At 35.2% G+C, this 23,909-nt stretch overlaps 1 protein-coding gene across 2 annotated transcripts in view; it reads right to left on the reverse strand.

Moving 5' to 3' along the window:
- Positions 1 to 22,198, reverse strand: part of gpc6b (glypican 6b) — a 92,929-nt gene extending 70,731 nt beyond the window's left edge. For both annotated transcript variants that reach the window (XM_028436918.1, XM_028436917.1), the window contains exon 1: positions 22,047 to 22,198. In XM_028436918.1, coding sequence (XP_028292719.1) covers positions 22,047 to 22,185 — 139 coding nt within the window. In that variant the 5' untranslated portion in view covers positions 22,186 to 22,198. The remainder of the gene's footprint in view (positions 1 to 22,046) is intronic.
- Between the last annotated feature and the right edge of the window lie 1,711 nt (positions 22,199 to 23,909).

The following is a 23,909-nucleotide window of genomic DNA, read 5'->3' on the forward strand; positions in this document are numbered from 1 at the left end:
TAAAACAGCAATTTTGACTCTTTCTTCTTTCTTTTTTGGTTCATTGATGTTCATTGTTTTATCTAATGCATCATTTTCGGGCGTAGCAACTTTAATTTAACAGATACCCACAATCCTCCAGGTCTGGACAGTGGTGATACCACTAGTCTTGACAGTTAGTTAAAAGTCTGTCATGTTTAAGAAAAAAACACATTTATCCAAAAAAATTTATCCTAGAGCATTTTACAAACTAATAAAATGCTGATCAGATGGTTAATGTGGAAAAGTGTGTATGTGACTTTTTCCTTCCCTATGTAGGGTTTTTTTTTTCTGGGGGAATGATTGTGTTTGAGTCTAGTTTCTGTTGACTGCATTACTTAATCTGTAGATGGAAGATCTATCAACTGTTATCTATGAACTGCAAATATCTTCATGAATTCAACCACCTACAAAGAGCTTGCTTCACATTTACTTATTCAACATGACCTCGTTCACACTTTCCTGCTCCTTTCTTTCTCAAAAAGCGCCTTTAATGGATTTACTGTAGTTTTTCAGAACACTTTCATCTGCTCTTTATTAGTTTATACGGGTTTTAATGGATTTTGTTATAGTTTGACACCCGCCTGTGTTTACCTTTAGTCTTGGTTTTGTAAACAGATTTCATTTAGTCGGAAAATCAAGTTTGCAAAACATGATTCTTTCCTGATATCAGACACACACTGTAGGGGACACGTTACGAGTAAGTGCCCTGGGCTACAATATCCAAGTGCAGTCTTTTCATCGAATACATCAAATAGAGAGAGAGAAAAAATCCATCTTGACACAACAACCTCAATGTGTGCTCCAACAGTCTCAACAGAGAAAAACATCATTTGAAAGTAAGCCTGCCGCACATCAGCAGCATATAGGAAGGAGCTTTCAAACCTCTCCAGCATTCAGCAAAGTACCATGAGTCCATGACCTTCCAAGTCAAGGTTAAAACAGAACCATATCTTCACAGGTAATCTATCTACTGGGGCAAAGACCACACACTAGCAACAGTCAAGATGGGCTATGGGCCAGACAGTTCTTTTACTGCAGAGGAAAACAGTTGTTGAAAGCACTTTCAATTAAAGGTGGTGCATGCTATCGATTAAGGCTTGGCATGTCAACGTGGTCTATTTATCTCTTAATTTTACCTATGAGATTTATCACTGTACTGCTGCACATTGGCACAGAACACCAGACAGGTGGTACTCCAATGTTTTCACGTAGAACCTACAGTCACTTCTCCGTTCATCATGAGCAAAGGTAGCTAGCTAACAGTTGTGTGGTGTCACAGCTTTATCGTTGCTCGGACAACTCAGATGATCAATGTTAAGCAGGTGAGTAGGGCTGGGCAATATATCGTGATTCAAGATATATCGAATTTTCTGTTTTTGGCAAAAAAGAAAATGACAATATTGCCTATATCAGGATATATCTATATTTTTTACTTGTTTTTATTTATACAATCACACAGTGAAAATCACATCAGAAAATAATTTATTTTTTCATAGAGTACAGTCAAACAGTGTCTTTTTACATTTTTGCCATTATTCAGAGATATATATTTATAGCTTATTTTGTATTAAAAAAATAGTTTGATGATCACTGACTGCATCCTGACCCAGACCTTCGCCTAAACAAGCCACACTCCAGAACTCACTCACACGTGCTGTCCCTTAGAAGAGAAAAAGCCAAGAAAGGCACATATTGTGCAGCTGTTTGCTAATAAATGAGCCTGTGAGACATTTTTCATCAGTAAATTTAACCCAGAATTGTCTTTCTGGTCAGACTTTATTGAGGTAAAAAGATCAATATCGTATATTGTCATTTTGAGAAAAAATATTGAGATATGAGTTGGAGTCCATATTGTCCAGCCTACAGGTGAGTGGGGAAAATAACTTTAAATCTAAACAAAAACTTCCAATTCATCAGTCTTATTGCTAGTCAGTAATTTAAAAACTGTTCATGTGGTTCTTGTTGGGTTCTTTCTTTCTTATTTTGCGCTATATAAATAAAGTTGAATTGAATTTATTTGAAATAAAATCACTAAATACAAAGATAATCGGGTTGTGTTTGTCCCAATTTTTCCCTTCCAAAGCAAAGATGGCAAAATCCAGATTATTTTACGCCTTAAAATATTATCCAATCAGATTATCCTATGGTCTGAGGTGTGAACAAGAGTGAATTTGTCTTGATAATTGGCTCAGAAACGGGTCGGGACCGACAATCATAAGCCAATGACTCCCGACTCATGAGCCTGTGGTTTGTGAAGTAGAACGAGAAGTAGCCAAGGAACACGTAATGATGCGTTCCAGGCTACTCGGCATTTCAGAGTTCAAAAGTCTGATCTCTGAGTTCAACCGAGTTGAGCAAAAGATCTCAAATATGGCTGACTGCAATAACATCAGACTTTTTTCCCCCAGCTTTACCAATTAGGAGCTACGACTTCAGGTGGCTTTTCAAGTCACTTTTTCAAGTAGGAGGTTGGGAAATCCAGAATCGCAAGTTGCGTGGAACGTAGATCACGTTGTTAGATCTGGTTTGATCAAACCAGTTTTCTGGCTTGGAGGAAGATCGGTGGTGGAACAGAATGGTTTGGTGTGTGTTCAGATTATCAGCACGCATCACACTCAATACGATCAAAACAGTTCTTTTATCTTCATGTGTGTGGTCTGTAACAGATTAAAAAATCTCTTCCGATTTAGAAAATCCTTGTGTGTATCTCGCTTTAGGAAAATGTCATTATTGACTCTTGTTATTTCCTATCTTTGTGATAAAAGAAGGAACAGTTTACCTGCTGAAATAATATTTAAAATTACTACTTCACTCTTGCCCGATTGTCTCATAAGAATAACATAATAATAAAGCTAGGGCTGAGGAAACACAATAAAGGGGATCATATTTGCACAAATAAGTGTAATGCTCTGTACTGATCACAAAATAAAGCAATACTTTATACATGTTTTCTGTGATTTATTGCAAACAGTTATACAGTAACTGTTTCAAAAAGGCACAAATTATCCTTACATTTGGAAACAGTTTTGAATGTATTAGAACAGCTTTGAGTAGATTATTCTTTTTTAACTTTGGCTGGTGTTGAGGCACGCATTGGCTTCCAAATAAATCTCTTTGTGATTTTTAGCAAGCCATACTTGAACAGTGGAGAGGGATTATTTCCCACTAATAGTCTTGAATCACTGCTCGCTTTTGGCAAGTGGCTTAAGCACTGGGAGCTGAGGGAGGGTAAAACAAAGAGGCTTGTCCCAGCTTCACCTGACTGTAACAATCAGGCATCCGTTCCCTCTTTGTCCAGCGCTAACAGGACGACGCATAGCATCACTTTGCATCAAGCTGTGATACCAAACTGTTTAACATGCACACAAAGAGACACGTCCCTCTGCATTTACATATTAATAACAAAACAACCAGTGATTCTATACATACTAATTTTATTCAGTTGCATTAAACAACTATGGAAAATGTGTAATACTAAGTCCAATGAGTGAAGCTCATCCATGCACTTGGAGGCAGATTTATTAACACCTGTCATCATAAGTTGGAATTGCATTGTCTCATTCTGGTGTGTAATCACAGTAAATCCATTCATCTGGGATTTTACCACTGTGAGCCCCTCAAAGCATATTTAGATGCAACACATGCTTTTCTCAGACGGTTTCCGTTATTAGACAGCATACCTGCTTATCCCTAATGTGTTCAGCTACGGATTACATCTTCTTATAAATACAATGCACATTATTAGACAGAGAATTTCTTTATTAGCATTCCTTCATCAGAATTAAGCTGTTTTTCTTCAGCTGCTGAGAAGAATTACATGTACGATATTCCTAAAATGCAGCTTTCAAAATGCTTGAAAGTTAGAAGATGCATTTTACAAAACACCTCAATAAACTTTTATCGAATTAAGGGAGTAATCATCGATGAACCACTGACCATATTCATATCACTTAGTAGAGCCTGACTGTTTAATCATAACTATCACTCATTAATCGACATCGGTCAGTCTGACTAATTTATAACTGATGTATTAACTTTTTTTGTTGCATGTAAATTCTGTGTTTCTGTGCTTCCTGTATTACAAGCTGTCACTTTTTAAAATGACAAATGCACTAGTTCATTGTTCACAGTTACATTTAGTCTTATTTTTGTAATTTATTTATCCATGTTTACTGTTTGAGATATTAGCAACTTTGTTTTTGAATCATTTTCTTACATTGCATTCCAGAAATACAGTTTGAAAAGTTTGCCTTTTCTTTTCATCACAGTCCTTATGTTGACAGAATTACTAAAAAGTTCATTAATTCATTTTCTAACCCGCTTGCTTCTTCTTTTAGGGTCGTGGTGTACTAATTAAAGTTCCTTATTTTACTTTAGTAGTATTTTGTTTCTTTGTCTTGAATCATATTTTGGTATTATAATCATTTGTGTTCATGTACAGTACGCATCCTGCTTAAATCAATGTTTTTATTCCATATATTGGCCGATATATTGGTTATCAACAGACACATCGAATATTAACTTTTTAAAACCCCAATATCACATCGGCATCAGCCAACTTCCTAATGATTCAAGATGGAAACACACACAGCAGCAACAAAACAGAAAATCATTGATGATTTTCACTTATTTTAGTCAATAATAGTCAAATGCATTGATGAGGAAAATACATACAAGTTAAATGGTATGGAAAAACCCAATATATTAAAGCAGATATCCGGAGTTTCTGAGAAATCTATGTTTATGTATCATTCTTTTGAATTGCAAAAAAATACCTAACTAATCTTTTACTATGGTTTACTGCTGTGGTCATTCATATACATTAATGTATATACAGTAAGTCCCTCCTTTGTCCTATAGACCCCTATACAAATGGAAACGATCGCCGTGTGTGCCCAGCCAATAGGCTTCGACTTCCTGTTTTTGACACTGTCAATCACAGTGAATGCGGATCTGTACACGGAAACATGGCCACGTGTCACAACAGCAAACAGGTAAATATGATTTTGGCTCTTACCGGACCCATAGATATACTGTATATCAATGCGACCCGATGCGACCTTGTTATGTTCCGCCATGCACGTGCAGAAAAGTAGAGGCGTGGCTTCAGGTGATTGCAGAGGCAGTGGGAGGAAGTAAGGCTGTTTAGGGCGGGACAGAAACTCCCGATAGCAGTTTTAACATTTTACAGCTGTAGCATTTTACAAAAAATAGAATTGAATGAGTGACACACTGATCTACTGCAGCCTCAACCAGCACTGACGCCTCACAGTAGGATTTTAGGTTTATTTGAGCCAAATGTCAAACTGAGCACGTGCTAGCATATTGTCTTATGCTTCCCCCCCGAACAGACCTTGCATGGGTTCACACTAGAAGCTGCTGTCGATCCAATTCAATCAACACCTTGACACTGGCTTTTCTGGCCCTTTCCTCCTGTTTTCACCCAAAGTGTTCTAAATTTAAATGAGAAAAACACAATGCAGTGACAATGCTATATGTGTGCCACTGTTTTACACAAGAACAGCCTGACTTTCACTGGTGTGAAGGCTCACATGACTGACGTCTAACTCACGTACATGCGGCAGTTGAACTATTGTCACATGGAACCAACAAAGCAAAAAACTAAACAAAAAACAAAGAATCGATTAAAAACATGTTGTTTATCAGAATGAAATATATTGAGAACATTTTGGGTTCATGAATTTACGATTCTAATTACTAGCACCACAAAAAACAGAACAATTTATTAATGTTTCATTATGTTCAGATAGAAAAAAGTATTATGATAGATTAAAAACACACCCATAGGTAAAACATTTCAAAAGCAAAAGCATATCTAACAAATACAGTGGGCGATCATTATTATCAACCAACAACATATCCCAAAATTAAAATGTTACAAATTAAGATATATCATCAAGGGTGGGAGTGGGAATAGTATCATGAGAGGTGGGGGTCAGATAAAACAAAACTACACAATCTACATCAGATTATTATGGTTTGTTTTTATTTTATATTCCTTTTTAAACCAAAAATGACATTCTAAGAGTAAGTACAGTATGTACAGAGTTAAAGTCAAATAAAAGCATGATTACCGTATTTTTCCAACTGCAATTTATTTTGTCTTTTTTTTCCTTTCCAAAATTATTGTTTGGTTTTCACAAGCTCATTATTCGCTATCATATCGTATCACATTTTATATCCTCTATCAATTGGTAAATATTCAAGCAGGCACTCTTGGTGAGACTGTAAGTGCAGTATATTTACAGTAAACCTTTAAAACTCCTAAAAGCTGTACATAATAATCTACGATGGATGGTTTTTCTGCTACATTACATTACCAAAAGCAAATGAATAAATGACAATACATACATGCACAGGAAATTAACAAGCAAGTGAACAGAACTGGCTGCAGTGTCTCAAGTTGTTTGCATCGTCAGACAAAGTAGGAATAAATGTGCAGATGCAACGTAATAAGAAGCAATAAATTCATATAACTGCAAGCAAGTGGGTGGATACAGTGTGTGATAATGACTTTTTTATGGCTTCATGAACATCACGTGAAAAAGAGAAAAGATATGACCATAAGTTCAGATTGCTCTTTTCTTTTAGCTCCTCATCAATAATAAATCAATAGGTTAGATATCGAGACTGGTGTGAGCCACAGCTTTTCTAAAACTGGCACTGGCTTGCCTTTTTACATTTCAATATGTAAATAAGTTGGACTGAACGGTTGACATAAGATAAATATTGACTAATGTTGGCTGTTCCAAAGCTTAATGCATATTCAGTATTTATGTTCATTTCTCAACCACCACACTGAAAAACATGGCATCTAACTGAATAATAATACTGAAAAAACAAAACCTCACATAAACATCATCATATCCTCAGGTATGGAGCGCTGATTGTAAAGTTGTGCGTGCTAATATAAATTGGGGTGTCCCGATCCGATATCGGTCCGATACCAGCCTGAAAACAAATAGGCAATTCATTTTTTATTTATTTTATTCAATTGTAGAATACTGTAGATTTCATGTTGAAGGTTAACATTTATGTAACCTGTTGATTAATAATAAATGGGTCAGTTTTTCTCATACCTACTGTTGCTGTTCTCTGTTTGAGTAACATCACTTGATCAAGCCTTTTCTAACATTCCACACTACAAAATAATAATTATTTTTTCATTAAAAAAAAAAAAAAAAAAAGTAATAAATGTTTGTATGATTTATGCCGATATCGTATCGGATCAATATCGTTATCGGCTGATACGAAAGGCTGCAATATCGGTATCATATTGGAAATGAAAAAGTTGTATCGGGACATCCCTAAATATAAACAGCAACTTTTTGCAACATTTAGCAACAAACCAAATTTAAAAAAATGTATGTTACTTTTGAACGGATTTACAGCAATACTTTTTTTCTTATTAAAATATGTTAATGTTAAATCTAAATGTTAACTATTGAATCTAAATGCTATATATTAAATCTAAATGTTAAATTTTAAACCTAAATGCTAAATGTAATTGTTAAATCTAAATAATAACTGTTAACATTTAGATATAACATGTACATCTACATGTTAACATTTAGATATAACTTAACATTTATATATAACATTTAAAAATTAACATTTAGATTTAGATTCAACATTTAACATTTGGAGTTAACATTAATATTTACATTTAACATTTAGATTTACATTGACATTATATTTCACAAATATTGCTGTAAATCTGGTCACAAAGTAACGTGAAAAAATACGTTATTTTTAAATGTAGTTTGTTGCTAAATTTTGCAAAAAAAAGTTGCTGTTTATTTTAGCCTTACTTTACAATTGTCGCCCCGTACTCAGGTCCCAGCATAGTACACGTTTGTTGACATCAACATGAATCTATAAATCTATTTTAAACAGATGAAAGTGAAGCCGTGACCTAAAAAGCATGAGCTACTCACACAACTTTAAACTTTCCTCTACAAAAACTAAATGACTGCGGTATTCGGATCACATTCTGGCTCATGTCAGGAGTGATAATGAAAGCAGCCATGTTCATGTTTCAACACGGTGATGCTGATGCTGAATCGTATATGTCCTTGGGTGGGTGAGGACAGGTTCAAGAGAGAGGGAACTCTCCCCAACATTAAACAGAGAACAACAAAAGCTATGCAGTACAATGCTATGATGGTATTCTTCATTCTCAGGAGAGTCGGTGTGAAGGAAAAAAGGACAGGAATAAAGACACTCGAACAGTTTTATATTCCACGCAAAATTGTGATTTTTTTTTTTTTTTTTTAAATGTGAGCCTTGTGTGTGCATAGAAAAACAGCTTTGTGTATACTTAAAAAGAAGATGTTTTATATGTAAATGGGTTATTTAAAAAAAGAAATTGTCTCATGAGCAAAAGCAGAAAAAAATGCATACCAGAAGTTTTTTTAGACACTTTTCAAGATGTGTTGAAGATCAGCACAGAGCAAATAGGTGTTGTTTTTTATTTATTTTATTTTTTTTTAGCAGACCAATTATAATAGTGTGAAAGATAGCATAGTTCATCAATTATCAACTATCTTTCACACTATTACAATAAATCTTGCTGAAAATGTAACTATCAAAGTTCAAGTTTATTAATTAAACAAAAAAATAACTCAAGAGATAAAGTAAAACGTGGTTTGTGAAATAATGGGACCTATTCATTCTCAAATGAGAGTTGTGAATTCACAAAAATAAATGTTTTGCATTTGCTCATCTTTGTTGCATCCAGAATTGAAATTTAAAAAATTCAATTACAGCCACCCAAGAAAATATCAGTTACATGAATTAAAGAGTTGAAGACATTCAAAATTGAAAGATTTTATAGTGAAATCACATTTAATTGGAAATTATTTTTCGATAAACATTTTCTGCTTGATGACTTCATAGAATAATTAAGGATTTGAAAAGTTGTTTCACTGACATCATTTATTTATTTTTATTTTTAAATCCTCCTGATAAAATAAACAGCAGTGTTGCCACTCTTAAAATATGCAGGAGAAAAGGTTTCAGCTGTGAATTACTTGTTGTCAAGATGCAAAAAAAAAATGAAAAAGTTTAAGTTTGACCTTGACTGTAAAAAGCTATGAAATATTTATTTCCCATTCGCTCTGCAGGAAGCTGTGCCAATGTTATTAAAACAAGATTAGTGTATGTGTTCATGAAGCTCCATGCAGCACATTTTGGAATGACAAGTGTAGAATATCTAGCATATGTTATGCCTGGCTTGGATACTGCTTATGAAAGCGTGTGGTATAAAAAGTCTAGCGGAAACTTGAGGAGTCCAGACTTGACTAAGGATTGCACTGCAGGTGGAGGTTTTCAGGCTCCACAAAACCCTTGCCAGCCTTAAAACGTACACTGACCATTAGCTTTCACTTAGCTTTTATAGGTTTAGTGTGCAGATGCCAGCCGTAACACCTGTTTATGTAGTACTTTAGAATTTCCATTTCAAAATTTCAAGAAAAATCTGTTTCAGTCGTTTACCCATGTTCACTATGGGGCGCCAATTGTAAAGTTGCACATGCTAAAATAAACAGCAACATTTAGCAACAAACCACATTTGCAAAAATATATGTGAATTTTTTTTTTTTTATGTTACTTTTGAGATGGCTTGTGATGGCTTTTTTTTCTAGTAAACATATAATGTCAAAGTTAAATTTAAATGTTAAATCTAAATATACATTTTAAATCTAAATGTCACATTTAAATCTAAACGCTAAAAGTAAAATCTAAATTTTCAATGGTGAATCTAAATGTTCAATGGTGAATCTAAATTTTCAACATTAAATCTAAATCTAAAATGCTAAATCTAAACAGTGAATTTGCACATCAGCTAAATATTAAACACTTAATTTTAACATTTAGATTTAGATTTAACACTTAGACTTAACATTTAGATTTAATATTTAACATTGACATATTTTTATGAGAAAAAAATATAAATTTCACAAACATTGCTGTAAATCTGGTAACAAAAAAAATCACAAGTTTTTTAAGCGTGGTTTGTTGCTAAATGTTGCAGAAAGTTGCTGTTTATTGTAGCATGTGCAACTTTACAATCGGCACCCCATAGTACGTGTCACGTTACGCTTTTCTGATCCTTTCCGTTTCATCATCTTGTATTTAACGAGCAGCTGGCTGGAGGTTTGGCGTGTGTGTTTCTCTCCCTCTCTCTGCTTCTCACTCTGCACTGAGGAGAGTTATTAAAACTTTGAGAAGCAGTTTACTACTTGTTTGAATATTCATTCCTGTTAATGTTGATGCAATTTAGAACAGGAGTTGAACAGTTTGTTGCTTAATGCGCATCTGACATCACGTTATTTTCCTCTGTTAATTTATGTTCTGGGGTTGTGTTGGAATGGACTATTATTCATGGTTTCTTTTTGTGTTTAATACTATAATTATATATCTTTATACTCAATAATCCTGTTGATAAGTTAATACTATCGTCAAAGCTATTTTCAGGACAAGGACGAACAGTTGTCTTTCATAATATTTCATGAGATGTCTCACTATATTTTTACTACATCACCCGTTTTTATTCTTTGTTAAATATTTTTTACTTGGTGTCGTTCTACCTCACCTTTGTTAATTTCAATAAATGTTCCTTTTTTAAAAAAAATTGAGACTCGTACCATTTGTTATCATCATTGTGTAATTTTTATAATGTAAATTGAGGGCGCAAAAGTAGCATCGGCTCAAGAAAATTGGCAGTCCGTATCGGTCATCGGCTAAGGCTGATGGAAAAAAAATCGGTATCGGCCCTAAAAAACCCATATCGGTCGATCCCTAGTCACTATTTGATCCATTACACATGGCAAGAGATTTTTAATGGGATTTTTGGTGGAATTGGACATATTTGTCTGTCTGTTACATTTTTTTGACATTCAATAACCAGTTTTCTGGTGAAAAACAGCACGTAAATGTGTGACGCTCCAAAACACTTATGTGATGCATTTCTGTGCCATGTTGGGGCACAATTTTAAATAAAGAGAAAGAGAGAGAAAAAATACATCAGGATGCATTATCTGTGTGAGATTGATTTTTCCATTTCAGAATGTGAAATATGTTTTTTCCGTCTGTTTTCGGCTCACCCGGACAATCAAAGACCCATGTCATGATGGTACGAGTGTCCAGTCTGAATGAAAAGAGGTCTTACAGTGGGAAACTAAGCCCACCGAACCATCTTCAAGAGGAGAATAAAGGCAAACATCCTCAGTTTCACATCCAGTTCTTTAGATGTCAAACAAGACAGGAGTGGCATTCGTGCAGCTAAAGATAGAAGCAATGACAGCAGTGGAGAAAGTGATGTGGTCTTTGTTTTAAACTGGTATGGTTTGACAAGTAGACGAGACAGGGAAGAAGTAACAGATACGCGTCAAAGGAGGAAAAATAAAATTGATCGGAATGTCAATAAACGAATACACACATGCGCGCACACACACACACACACACACACACGCATACTGGCACTGAGGATTGTTTTTCTGCAGAAGGCTTAAAAATATTTTAACTTTTTATCACCTCTTCCAAACTTTGTAAACAGTGCTCAAAAATAAAAACCCACGGCAAAGCAGGCATAAATCTAATGTGAAATGGATGTCAAAAAATGGCATACCAATAAATAAATGTCTCCTGAAATCTCTCTCATGCACACAAATTTACACAAATGCACACAAGATACTCCTTCCGCACATATTTGGAATAATTGAGTCCCAATTGTCAGGTGTAATATAAGATATGACAGCTGATTATGGCAGCGTAGCTCACATTAAAACCAACCTATCAGCTACTTTACACTTCAATTTGAAGACATGAATAAGTCATTTCAAGCTTGGTAGAATAATTGCACTTTGAAAGGGATTATAATGATAATCAGTAACCTACTGAAATGTCTCTTATTTTTGTATTACATCAGAGTATTCAGTAAAAACACTGTTTAAAAACACCGGATAGGGGATGACTGATAATATATTTATGCTTGCCTCTTGTGAAAAATGAAAACGTTCACTCTGAGTGTCTTTAGGTTTTAATTTAAATGAATAGTAGTTGACTGAAACTAATATATTTAATGGTATCCATTCAACTATTTTTAACCACAAAAGCACCTATTTTTTTTAAAACTACTTCTTTTGATAACCGCTTTAATATTTTTTTTCCTCATCCATATACAGTAAGTTTGCATATTTTAGGCATTAATCTTGCAAACCTCAAAGAGTCTGCAGTTAAAAGGGCCCACCAAACCCAATGCTTTGATAAACCACTGCCTACTTCACACATCTTAATCTATTTATTCACTTACTGTATGTAAGGATCAGACTAATTTTACACAAACCACTTTGCGTATTCAATTCCACTATCATTTTAGACACATTATTAGACATCCACATTCCACAATAAAGCCATTTTTTACATGAGCACTGCCAAAAATTTGCGACAAACAAATAGATAAATAAACTCCGGCAATAATGTATTAAGATGAGAGACACAATAGAAGTATGAGTCGTGAAAATTTGTTATTTTCTTTTTGAAACAAATAGTATACATTTTAGTCACATTTTGCAGCAGAAGTAAATCGAATGAAATCGAATGAAAAAGCAGGTTAATTTCTGACATGGATAATAGAAAAGTGAACGGCATTTACAATGGTACCTTTACAGAAAACAGAAAAACTAAATATGTTGCATTTGTAAAATTTGTCACTACGTTGGGATGGACAACAAAAAGCATTTTCCCACCGAATGTTATGTTGCAAAGATCTGTTTTTCCTTTTTTTTTTTTTTGACCAACAGAACATTGTAGTAGGGCTGCACAATTATGGTCAAAATGATAATCACGATTATTTTGATCAATATTTTAATCACGATTATAATCACAATTATTTGTCATGTTAGAGAAAACAAGAAGACAGTCATCAACATCCCCTGCCAGATTGGTTCTCATTAAAACTCACAACCTTTTCCTAAATGTCCTAAATCTAACTTAGATGTATACATAAGAAAATATTATCACATCAGAATAATAAATTATTAACTATCTTAAACAGTTTCTAAGATAAGCTGTACCATTAGAAGATACCTCGAACAGAGTGAAAAAAACGATACCAGGGCAATAACTCCGGAAGAAATAATTGCTCACTTCTTATTTTCGAACTTCATCAAGGTATTGATACCCTAAAGCCACACACCAAATTTGGTTATCCTATCTTAAACGGTTTTAAAGAAAAGCTGCCCCCTTTGAAGATACCACGAACAGAGTAAAAAAAAAACGGAACAAGGGCAATAACTCTGAAAAAAAATATTGCGCGCTTCTCATTTTTGAACTCCATCAAGGTATTGATACCCTGAAGCCACACACCAAATGTGGTTATCCTATCTTCAACAATTCTGAGAAAAACTGTCGCCTTTAACTCGGACAGATGGACGCACAGACGGACGGAGCTCAAACCTATATCCCCCGTTCCACATTTTGTGGCGGGGGATAAAAATCTGTTTTTTATGACACTACTTTTAAACAAACAATATGTGTACAGTTTACAGTGCAAAAGGAAGCTTTAATAAGAATTATTCAAAAACAATACTTAAAAAAAAATTAACCCAAGAATTTAAAATGTACTAAAGGCTAACAAAATAAATACATTATTACAGAGTCCCATATTTTAAATGTAAATATTGCAGACAAAATTTGATTAAATGTTCAGCTCTACATTTGGTTGCTATGAGCTCAATGTGGCCCAATGTGGCCACACTGATGTACCTGTATTTACATACTCACACGGGAAATGTAAACTAATGCATAAAGGTCTAATCTGCTTTATTTGTGTCCTAGGCTGCATTAAAACTATTGCTCACGGGGTTATGAAAAAAAGTAAGTTGTACATAAATGCTGCTGGAAGCTGTGAAAACAATAAACTGGAAGTTTGGGTCACACATGGCACAAACTCTACGAAATATGAAAACAGACTAAAAAAAAAATAAAAAACTCTAAACCACACCACTGCTGTCATGAGGGGAACAGAAATACATGTCTGTTTCATCACGAGTTACTGCATTTAATTATGGGGCCTACTGTACTGTACATGCAGCTGACAGAAAACTGTGGGATAGGCTGAAAATAGAAATGGAGGAAAACCCCACACATGATATGTGCGAAAAAAAATCACACACATTGACACAAAGCAAAACAGATTCATACATATTTGAAATAAAAAACCTAATACAGTGATTAGTTAATGGGCTTCTGCTCAATGTTAGATAGTATAGGCTTTAGTACCTTGAGGACTTGTCTGACAAATATAGAAGATGAATAAATGCTTTAAGAATTGAATTTATCATGTGTGACTGTAGTGTTTCCCCAATGTTAGAATTTTGAAAGCACAAACTAATAAGTAATAATAACATAATTTAAGGCTATAAAATAACATAAAATAATACTTAAATACAGTAATGTTCCTGAATAATCAAATGTAGCACACCAAGTTAAATCAAATACATAAATTACATGAAATTAAGGTCCTGCAATAAACTGGCATCCTGTCTCAGTTTGTGCCTGGGCACCAGCAGACCCTTGAGATCCTCTCCACAAAGTAAGTGGCTATAGAAAATGACAAATTAATTAAACCTCAAAACAGCCATTAACCAATGCAGAGAATTAATTTAAATCAAACCTGTCAAATAAAGAGCTAATACAATGGTAATGCTATTCTATATGATTGTTGACAACTTGGACAAAGACGTAAAACCAAAGCACCAAAAATTCAAGAAACCACCAATTGCTTAAAGGCTAAGAATAACCAAGGACCGGCAGTTCTCCATGAACTCACTCCTATTGCCAGTATAGAAATAGAAATAAGAAAACAGGATTACGATCATGGGGGAATCCCACTATATTTGCAAGCTGGATAACAGGCAGTAAAGATAACCACTGCAGGTGCGAGTTGACACTTTAATGTGTAGCAGCGAGGCGCACTATGTCATTGGAGACAGTGTGCGTCCATGCAGGTGCCAATGCCTCCATAAAACTATGTGTAGTTTGATTCAAACATGTTGGTCAAAGCAGCTTGTCTGTGCAGGGCATTGCACTTGATCACAAATAGGCCAGCGCAGGGAGCCACTTCTGTGTATTGAGAGACAAAAGCTGAGACAACTGCTGGCTTGTCTTTGTTGTGTCACAAGCGCATGACTGCAAGATACTTTCTCTTGATCAGTGTGTGCAGCGGGCGAGCGGAGCAGTGCAGAGTCAGGGAGAACGATGGGAAGGTGGCTCAAAGCAGGAGGGGATGTAAAGTCAGATCTAATAAATGGATACAGGTGGAGTAAAGTAATATGTGCACTAAGCCTCTGCAGTATTAAACCAAATTATTAAACAAATACAATGCTAGAGTACAAAGCCAAGTCCTGCTTTGTGCGGACAAGAAAAGGGAAAACAAGCTATTGTCCACTTCAGCCCTGAGGATACAAGTACAGCTATGCAGAAGTCCACAAAAAACTGGGATTCAAACCAATGTAAGGCCTATGAATAGTCGGTACAATTATAACGAAGAAGAGGAAAGAGAAACTGCATCCTCCCACCCAGACTCAGACATCTGTTTCCCCTCAATGCCAACTAGCAGTACAGACTTTTATATGTTCCAATATCAATAGGAATTTGGTTCTTTAAAAAAATAAAGAATCTCTAAAGTTATTGATTTGTGTGCATTGGTTTTGTTAAAATTGTGTTTAAAGTTGATTAAAAATAAATATTATTTGTATTTTTAAATCAACTTTAAACACAATTTTAACAAAACCAATGCACATATGAGATATTATAGTCTCTATACCAGTAAACATGTATCATCAATTTAATTTAAATAAGCTCAAAAACAATAAATTAAATGGAATTTACCAAGAATTGAAAACAATTTGCTGATACATGTTTGCAATGGTAGATCTACTGGTATAGAGAATATAATATTTCATATGTAGATTGATAATAAGTTAGGCGGGATACACACAATAATAATAATTCAGCCATTTGTGTCCAGATTTCCCTCCTTCCATACCATAGACGGGAAACTCCAGATTATCTAATGTCTTATAAGATTATCCTGTGGTCTGTTATGTGTCAAGAGTAAAGGTGGCAAAAGCACTAGTCTTCAGTACTAAAGTAAGTAAGTTTACAGTAGATACTTGAATAAAAAATGACTCTGGTAAAAGTAAAGGTATTGAAATTGCGTCCTTACTTCAGTACTTAATGTATTTCAGTAAAAAAAAAAAAAAAGAATTGTCCCTTTAATAATAAGACAGGGTTATTCCAAATTCCAAAATAAGAACTTGTAGAATACTGGTTCAAGTTAAATCTTTTATCTTTGAACACCTGGAGAATTTCGCACTCACAATAAATACAATTTGTAAAATAAAATGTGTCAAGGAAAAAAAAAGAAGCTTTGAGTTTAACATTTTTAAGAGCTTGTAGAAAATTGATACATGGAAATAAATTAAATCTGTTACCCTTTAAGAACACCTGGTGAATGTAGCACTCATTATAGATAAAAACAGCTTTGGGTTTAACATTCTTAAAAACTTGAAAATGTTAACCATAAAACAGAAAAAAGCTCAAACTACCACAATGTAGCGTTTAAAGGTCTTAAAAGTATCAAGCTCATTTTTGAAATATAAGGAGTAGAAAGTAAAGAAATTTGTTTTAAAAAGTAAGGAGTAAAAGTAAAAAGTCCCCAACAAAATAAATACTCAAGTAAAATACAGAAACCAGAAAAAAACTACTTGAGTGCAGTAACAAATAGGGGTGTCCCGATACAACTTTGAAACCGATATTGCAGCCTTGAGTATTGGCCGATACCGATATTGATCCTACATACTTTTATTACGTATTTTGTAAGTGTGGAATGTTAGAAAAGGCTTGATCAAGTGACAATAGTCAACAATTCAAGCTCATTTCAGTTATTTTTTACCGTCAATATATGGTGGGAACAACCGAGGGAGGGGGCAAAAACAATATAAACTTATCGGAGAGCTTATATATCGGAGATTTTAGATGTAGTCCGATAAAATCTGATATTCGTTTTCTGGCTGATATCGGACCGATATCCGATATCAATGTCGAATCGGGACACCCGTAGTAACAAAGTATTTGTACTTCGTTACTTGTCATCTATGGTCAAGAGTGAATTAGTCACAATAATCAGCTCTGAAACAAGTAAGGGCCAACAATTAAAAATATAGAACTTATGGCGTTCAATATCTAAGACCCAAACTCTCTGAAACAGAACGTAGCAAATCAAGAAGCGAGCTGACAGACTTTATGTTTTTATTGCTTTTATTGTACTTAGAAATAACTCCCACTGTCAATTCTGATTGGCACACTAATAAAGTCAGTCCTATGGCGTTAGATATCTGATATGTGCCTTCAACCATTTCTAATGCTGAAAAAAAAGAGAATGATCATCTATTCATTACTGTGGACATATTCATCAAATTTACTTAGTTACTGTAAGCTCTAAAACACACGCAGAATGCAACATTTCCTCCAGCTTTTAGCACAAACCCCCACAGTGAAAACCCATCATGAGGCCATTTTGGCACACATGAGCATGATTGATGACACAAAGACGGAGACAGTGTTGGAGGAATCCCCTCTGTTGAGAGAAAACTGATGATTGCTTGGGTTTTTTTTCCCCCTGATAGCCCCCCCCCCACCGCTTCTCAGTTGTAAAATTCACATTACATTATACAGCTCAATATCGCCTCAAACAGATATGAAAGCTGACTTTCCCTAAAGCCCAATTTTCTGCAGTTCTAAACAAATATTTTGATATCTTTATGAACTCTAAACATGTAAACACCAGGTAAAACTAACTCAATGTGTGATGATCTCTCACAGGACTTCTCGCCCGGATCTATTTTCACATGCATGGCACAGACCGAGGTGGTAATAACTTCACAATACATCACAGCAACAGTGAAGCTGCTCTGCATGGACAAAAGGTGTCACCTGACCTATCCACTCTACACTTCCATTTAGTCCTCTTTAATCCTCTACATCCCATTACGTGACAGCTGAAAACCAGTGCCCATTACTCACTTGAGCAAAAAAAAAACAATTTTCTTTTCATTGTACAAGCAGCCAAAAGATCACATCTAACATCAGCGCCTTTATTTCTGTCCCAACTTCCTCACTTGACTGGCAGCAAACAGAGCTGGTAGTCAAATGATAGCTTAGAATTTGACATGGTAAGAAGTGCCACTGAGCCCAACAGTCTTCAGCATGCAGACGTTGAGTAATCCACTTGTGGAAACTGAGGCAGCGGAAAGTTGAGTGCTTTACATATCTTTAACAACGGTTCCAAACAAGTGGAATCATGAGGGAAGGATGAAAAATCCTTACAGTCATATTTAACTAATACAAACTAGGTGAAGTCTGTTATGGAGATGTATTTAAAACTCTTATAAGAAATCTGAAAGTGTATCCTTTCTTAGTTGAAAAGGTTTTCACTGTAAAGCTGATGAGAGATTGGGCTAATGTGAAGTATTTAAACATAGAGTTTGTGTATACAACTTTAAATTGTGAGTTATGTTTGAGTAATTGAGAGACACAAACAGGGGTGGACGAGGACAAAACTTTTCTGTCCAGACCAGCCCACTACATTATCAGCGACACCACGTAGAAGCCGTTGTTAAGTCAGTAATGCTCAACATATTCCCATATAAAACCTTAAAAGGGAGAAACTTTTTAACCCCTTTTTACCTATTTCCTTTGGCATCTTCATTTGTCCTATTTTTGCCCCTTTTCAAAAAGTTCTGACACTTTTTTCAGACTTCAGTTGCCTTATGCCAATAAATATCCCTTTTTTCCTAAATTTTGTCCTTTCGAGAATTTTTTTGGCCACTTTTCATCCAATTAAGCTAACTTTTGCCCAAAAAATACCACTTGTTTCCTTTTTTCCCTACATTTTGCCTCTTTTTTGTTCCCCGTTTTTGCCACATTTTGCTCATTAAAAACCACCTGGTTCCTCTTTATTTACCCATTTTTTTTTGGCCACTCTTGACTGCTTTTGGCCCATTTCAGTCACTTTACACTCTATTCTTGCAAGTTTTTTGCCACTTTTGGACAGCTTTTGGCCATCTGTCACATGTAGCGGATCGGACCGGCCCACTGGGACGATGCCCAGTATGCCAAAAGGCCTATCCACCCCTAGACACAAACACAACGTTTCTGATAATTTCATGTACAAATTGCTGCCAATTAAAACTCAGATGTGAAAATACAATGATACAGTGAAAATGTAAGGACCATATCGAATATTCAACCAACGCTACAACTCAAGATCCAGCTGAAATGACATAATTGCAATGAATCCAGATTTTAAAGATTTTTGCATGTTTTTAAAAAGAACCTGAGAGAGAATCAAACATCAATCTTTTACTTTTCCACATGTATTTTCTCGTCAAAGGTTTGCATGTGCAAGAGCCAGAGGCCTCAAGGGCATGTCCATTACTGTGTCAGCTTGCTGAGTTGTTGATTATGTCTCGCTTCTCCATGGGACATGTAAGGTTATGATTAATTCAAAGATCACATCAGATAATTATTTGGTGTGATGTCATACAGAGATGAGAAGTCATTATTCTTTCCATTTATGGGGATTAGCTGTGATGTCACAAACAAGGATTTAAAGGATTTATGCAGCTCCTCTATGAACAGGTGCTTTGACTAGTGCCAGATCTGCTTCAGTAAAACACATTTTGACCCATAGGGGGAACTTTGACAGAGGTTTTTTAATCTATTCTAATGTTTTGGAGAGACAAGTAGAAAAATTAAACAGATTTTTATGTAAAATAATAAATACAGTTTGTTTGATTAATAAATAATGTTCTGTTCCAGTATTGCTGAAAATCCAACATTATCTACTTGAATATGACAGGTATTAGATTCTGTGTTTGAACTGAATAAATATAACTACTTCTTATGTTAAAACAAAAATATATCTTTCCTTTTTGCAGTTCTGAATGGCTTTTTATAAAAGGCAGGAACTTCCAAATCTGGCAACACCATTTGGGACCGAACTCGCAACAATGCCTGATCGTACATTAGCTGAAGGTATAGCCAAGGGTGCTCCGACCCACTATTGATATGGGATATCGGTCCAAAATTAGCATAAAATAAAACAAACATAAAAAATGTGTCCTGCATCTAAAATCTCCAATATAAGCACATCATATGTTTTTATTGGATTTATTGAGAACAAGTTTCAACGTCTTAAGTATTTTTAGTTATTCTATTAAATTGTAGAATATTCTTTTGTTTAAGGTTAAAATTAATGTAAACCAATGGTTAATAATAATTGGTCTCGTAGCTTATTGCTGTCTATTGTTCTCTGTTTCAGTAATATTACTTGATTAAGCCTTTTCTAACATTCTACACTACAAAAAAAGTAATAAAAGTATTTATGATTAATGCTGATATTCTATTGGAATGATATCCACAAAGGCCAACATCCAATGCTGCAATATTGGGATCAGAAATGAAGTTGCAAAGGGACACCCAGTCTAGTTATAGCTCTATTTTTGTCATCAATCAAAACAAGTGATTTTACTTAGTAAGAGGCACTGAAAGCTAAGTTAAGGTACATTTTTTCCCCCTGTGTCAATGCAGGAATGCTTACAAAATCATGGAATGGACACATTTTCTTATGGTTTAGCCCAGTGTTTCTCAAATGAGGTTATGCAATGGCACCATAGGGGGTACTCGACAGAGAGTGTGGGAAACTATCAAATTAAAGCATAAGAAATATGGGGTTTTATGATGTTTAGTTTTAGTTAAAAATTATTATAATAATGTTGATGGAAATGAACTTAATTAATACATTAATTGAAAGTAAAATGCAGAATATGACTGTAAATGATAAAAACTTTCGAAAATCATCTATTCAGGAGCCACTATTCAACTTATTTACAAATTGAGATTCTTTAAAACGTGTGTTAACGCTCATTTATTCCTTCATGATGCTCTACAGTTGTTTTTTCACAGAATTCTGAGCAAAATGTTGTAGTCGGACAAAGGGGGTACTTGGGTTTAGGAAGGGAAAGAAAGGGGGTACATGAACCAAACAACTTTGAGAACCACTGGTGCACTCAACTAAAATTGACAAAAATGCATTTGTATTGATCAGCAAGCAAACTTGTTGTGGCCTTATATATGCTTGACCCTTCAAGGGAGAGGAAGGTCGGCTAAACTGTAATAAAACTGTAGTTTGAATGCAACAGAGCAGCAAATGTGCCCCATAGTGTGCAGAGTCACTGAGATAATTGCTCAGCAGGAATACAGGCTGGAAACTTGCAAAATGAGCTGCTCCTTTAGTTGTTAGAGAACTGCTGATACACCGGGAAATAAAAACAGCAGTTCCCCCCTTCTTCTTCTTCATTTACTTATTTGCACGATGGAAGTTAATGTGCAAAGCTGACCAGTGATTATGTGCTTAGCCAACACTGTCCACTGGGCACATGCAGATGGACAGTCTATGCATTGAGTGTGGAGCCTTGGCTCAGAGGTCCTTATTTATTTGCATAGATGTAAAATCAGCAAAGCAGCAGCAGCAGCAGCTTTATAAAAGTGTGAGTTGAGGCATTTCCCAGTGATGGGGGTCTTGGTTACAGCAGCCCTGTCAACCTCACTGCTGCAGAGGGCTGCTGCTCCTGGTATTGATTACTCTGGCTCTCAGCAGGTGCACACTTCTTTGACAACTGAGCCCATTTGTGGTTAAATATGTCAGCTTGACTCTGAGCTATTTGGTTGAGTGACAGGTGGTTGAGGGGCTGTCATCGATTAGTCTGATAGGTTTAATGTGCAGGGCAGGCAAAAACAAACAAACCCACGCAGCATCAGGAAAACAGCTTTTAAAACTAGTGTGGTGGTGACTTTTTTTTTTTTTTTTTTTGCATCAAAATATAGGTTTAAATGATGACGTGATCACTTTGTGTTTTCAATGTGATTAGTCTTACCTGTGATTTCCTGGCGAGGAGCATTAGAGAAGCTGAAGCCTTTTTCAATACAAGCCTCCCTCACTTCACTGCAATTCCGTGCTCGCACAGCAACAGACAGCACTGAAAAAGTGCACAGGATGGTTTCCAGCCTCAACATTGTTCACTGATTCACAAACCCTCACTGTTCAAAGAAGAAAGAAAGAAAAAAAAAAAAAACCCCAAAAAAACCAAAAAAAACTCTGCAGTATCCAGTTTGATTCTTCCTGCAGCAAATCCAAAGGAACAGCCTATACTTTAATGACAGCTCGTTAAATGGTTTCAACTCAAACCAAAGGATGCATGTCAACACATTTCCGAGTGAAGAGCAGAAGTTAGAAGTCTCCTGGTGCAACGATGTAACGTGAATCCCGAGCGGTGCGTTTTTTTTTTTTTTTTTTTTACTTCCCCGGCGCGTCGGCGCAACTTGGCACAGGCGCTGCGCTCACGGAGCCACTGGTCCCAGTGCTGGAGAGGAAATGGAAGAAGTGCTCTGAGTCTGAGGACGGGAGCGCACCGTGTTCACTTCAGATGCACTGGGCAGCAGAGAGACACACACAAAATACGGAGTGGAATCCAGCCTCTTCTACGTCAGTGCGCACAGCGGGTCCCGCAGAAATAGAAAAATAAGCTACGCATGGGTGGAAAAGGTGGTAGAAATCCCCCACATCAGTATTCTGTTGAGGGTGAAACCCTTTGAAAAATGTAGCTCTGCTTATTTTTGATAAGATACTTAAAAATAAAATAAAAAAAGCAAATCTAGGGAAACAGCAGCAGCTTTGAACAAGTGTGAGAATAAAGGAATAACCCATATTATCCTTGACCCCATTCAATGTTTATCATTCAAACAACAATAGTTGACGATTTATTTTTTGCTTCATATTTCATGACTTTTACTAGTTTGATGGGTACAAATCATAATCAAAGCATAAAATTATCATGATGTAGGGATGGGCGATATATATTTAAAAAAAAAAAAAAAAAAATCACGATTTTTTTTCTTTGTAAAATCACGATCACAATTTTATCTCAATTTTTTTTTTATTCAGATCATACAGGCTATTTTGAGGTTATTTACCAATAAAACAAACAAATTCACTTACTTAAAATCATTGCCTTAAATGGAAAAAAAATGTATAAAACATAATAAAAATCAAGGTAATTTTCAAACATTTTTCAAAATGTATGGAATCAATTTATCAAAGAAAAAGCCTGACAAGTCATTTCAGTCACACACATTATTTTTACTTTAACTGAAGTGGTGTAGCATTAGCAACACTTGCTAACAAGGCAGCAAATCAGTCTTGTGATTTCCATTTGTTTTTGAGGTAACACACTCATGTTAATAAAATCCTACTTTAAGCAGTGTTTGAACCCCTCAGTTTCCCACAGTTTGGACAATCATATCCTTTACAAGATGAAGCATTACCGCTTTTGTTACTTTAGGCCTCATGATATTTTTTCAATGGCATGTTGCAAGCATTGGTGTTCCTCAACATTTTCCAGATACACTAACTCTAAAACTGAAAGTTTGACCTATTGGTAGCGCTGCAGCAAAAGTCATAATCACCACAACCAACAGGGTTCAGACTCATTAATGTTGTCAGTAAATGTGAAAAGATCTGGATGAAAACTATTCAAGATTAATTCTAATTGAAAGGTTTGCCCTGATGGTGGCGCTATAGAACAGGTCAATGATTCATTATCATGGGATTATTTATGAACTCAACAAATAAACAAAGTGTCTGATACAAAAATTTGGTCAACAAATATAGTGCAAATCAATCACAGGTTTTTTTAAAAAAAATTTAATAACCCCCCATAAAAAAGTCAAGTGAAGCTCAA

The sequence above is a fragment of the Gouania willdenowi genome, chromosome 21 (genome assembly GCF_900634775.1).
Source record: "Gouania willdenowi chromosome 21, fGouWil2.1, whole genome shotgun sequence".
Taxonomy (NCBI): Eukaryota; Metazoa; Chordata; class Actinopteri; order Blenniiformes; family Gobiesocidae; genus Gouania; species Gouania willdenowi.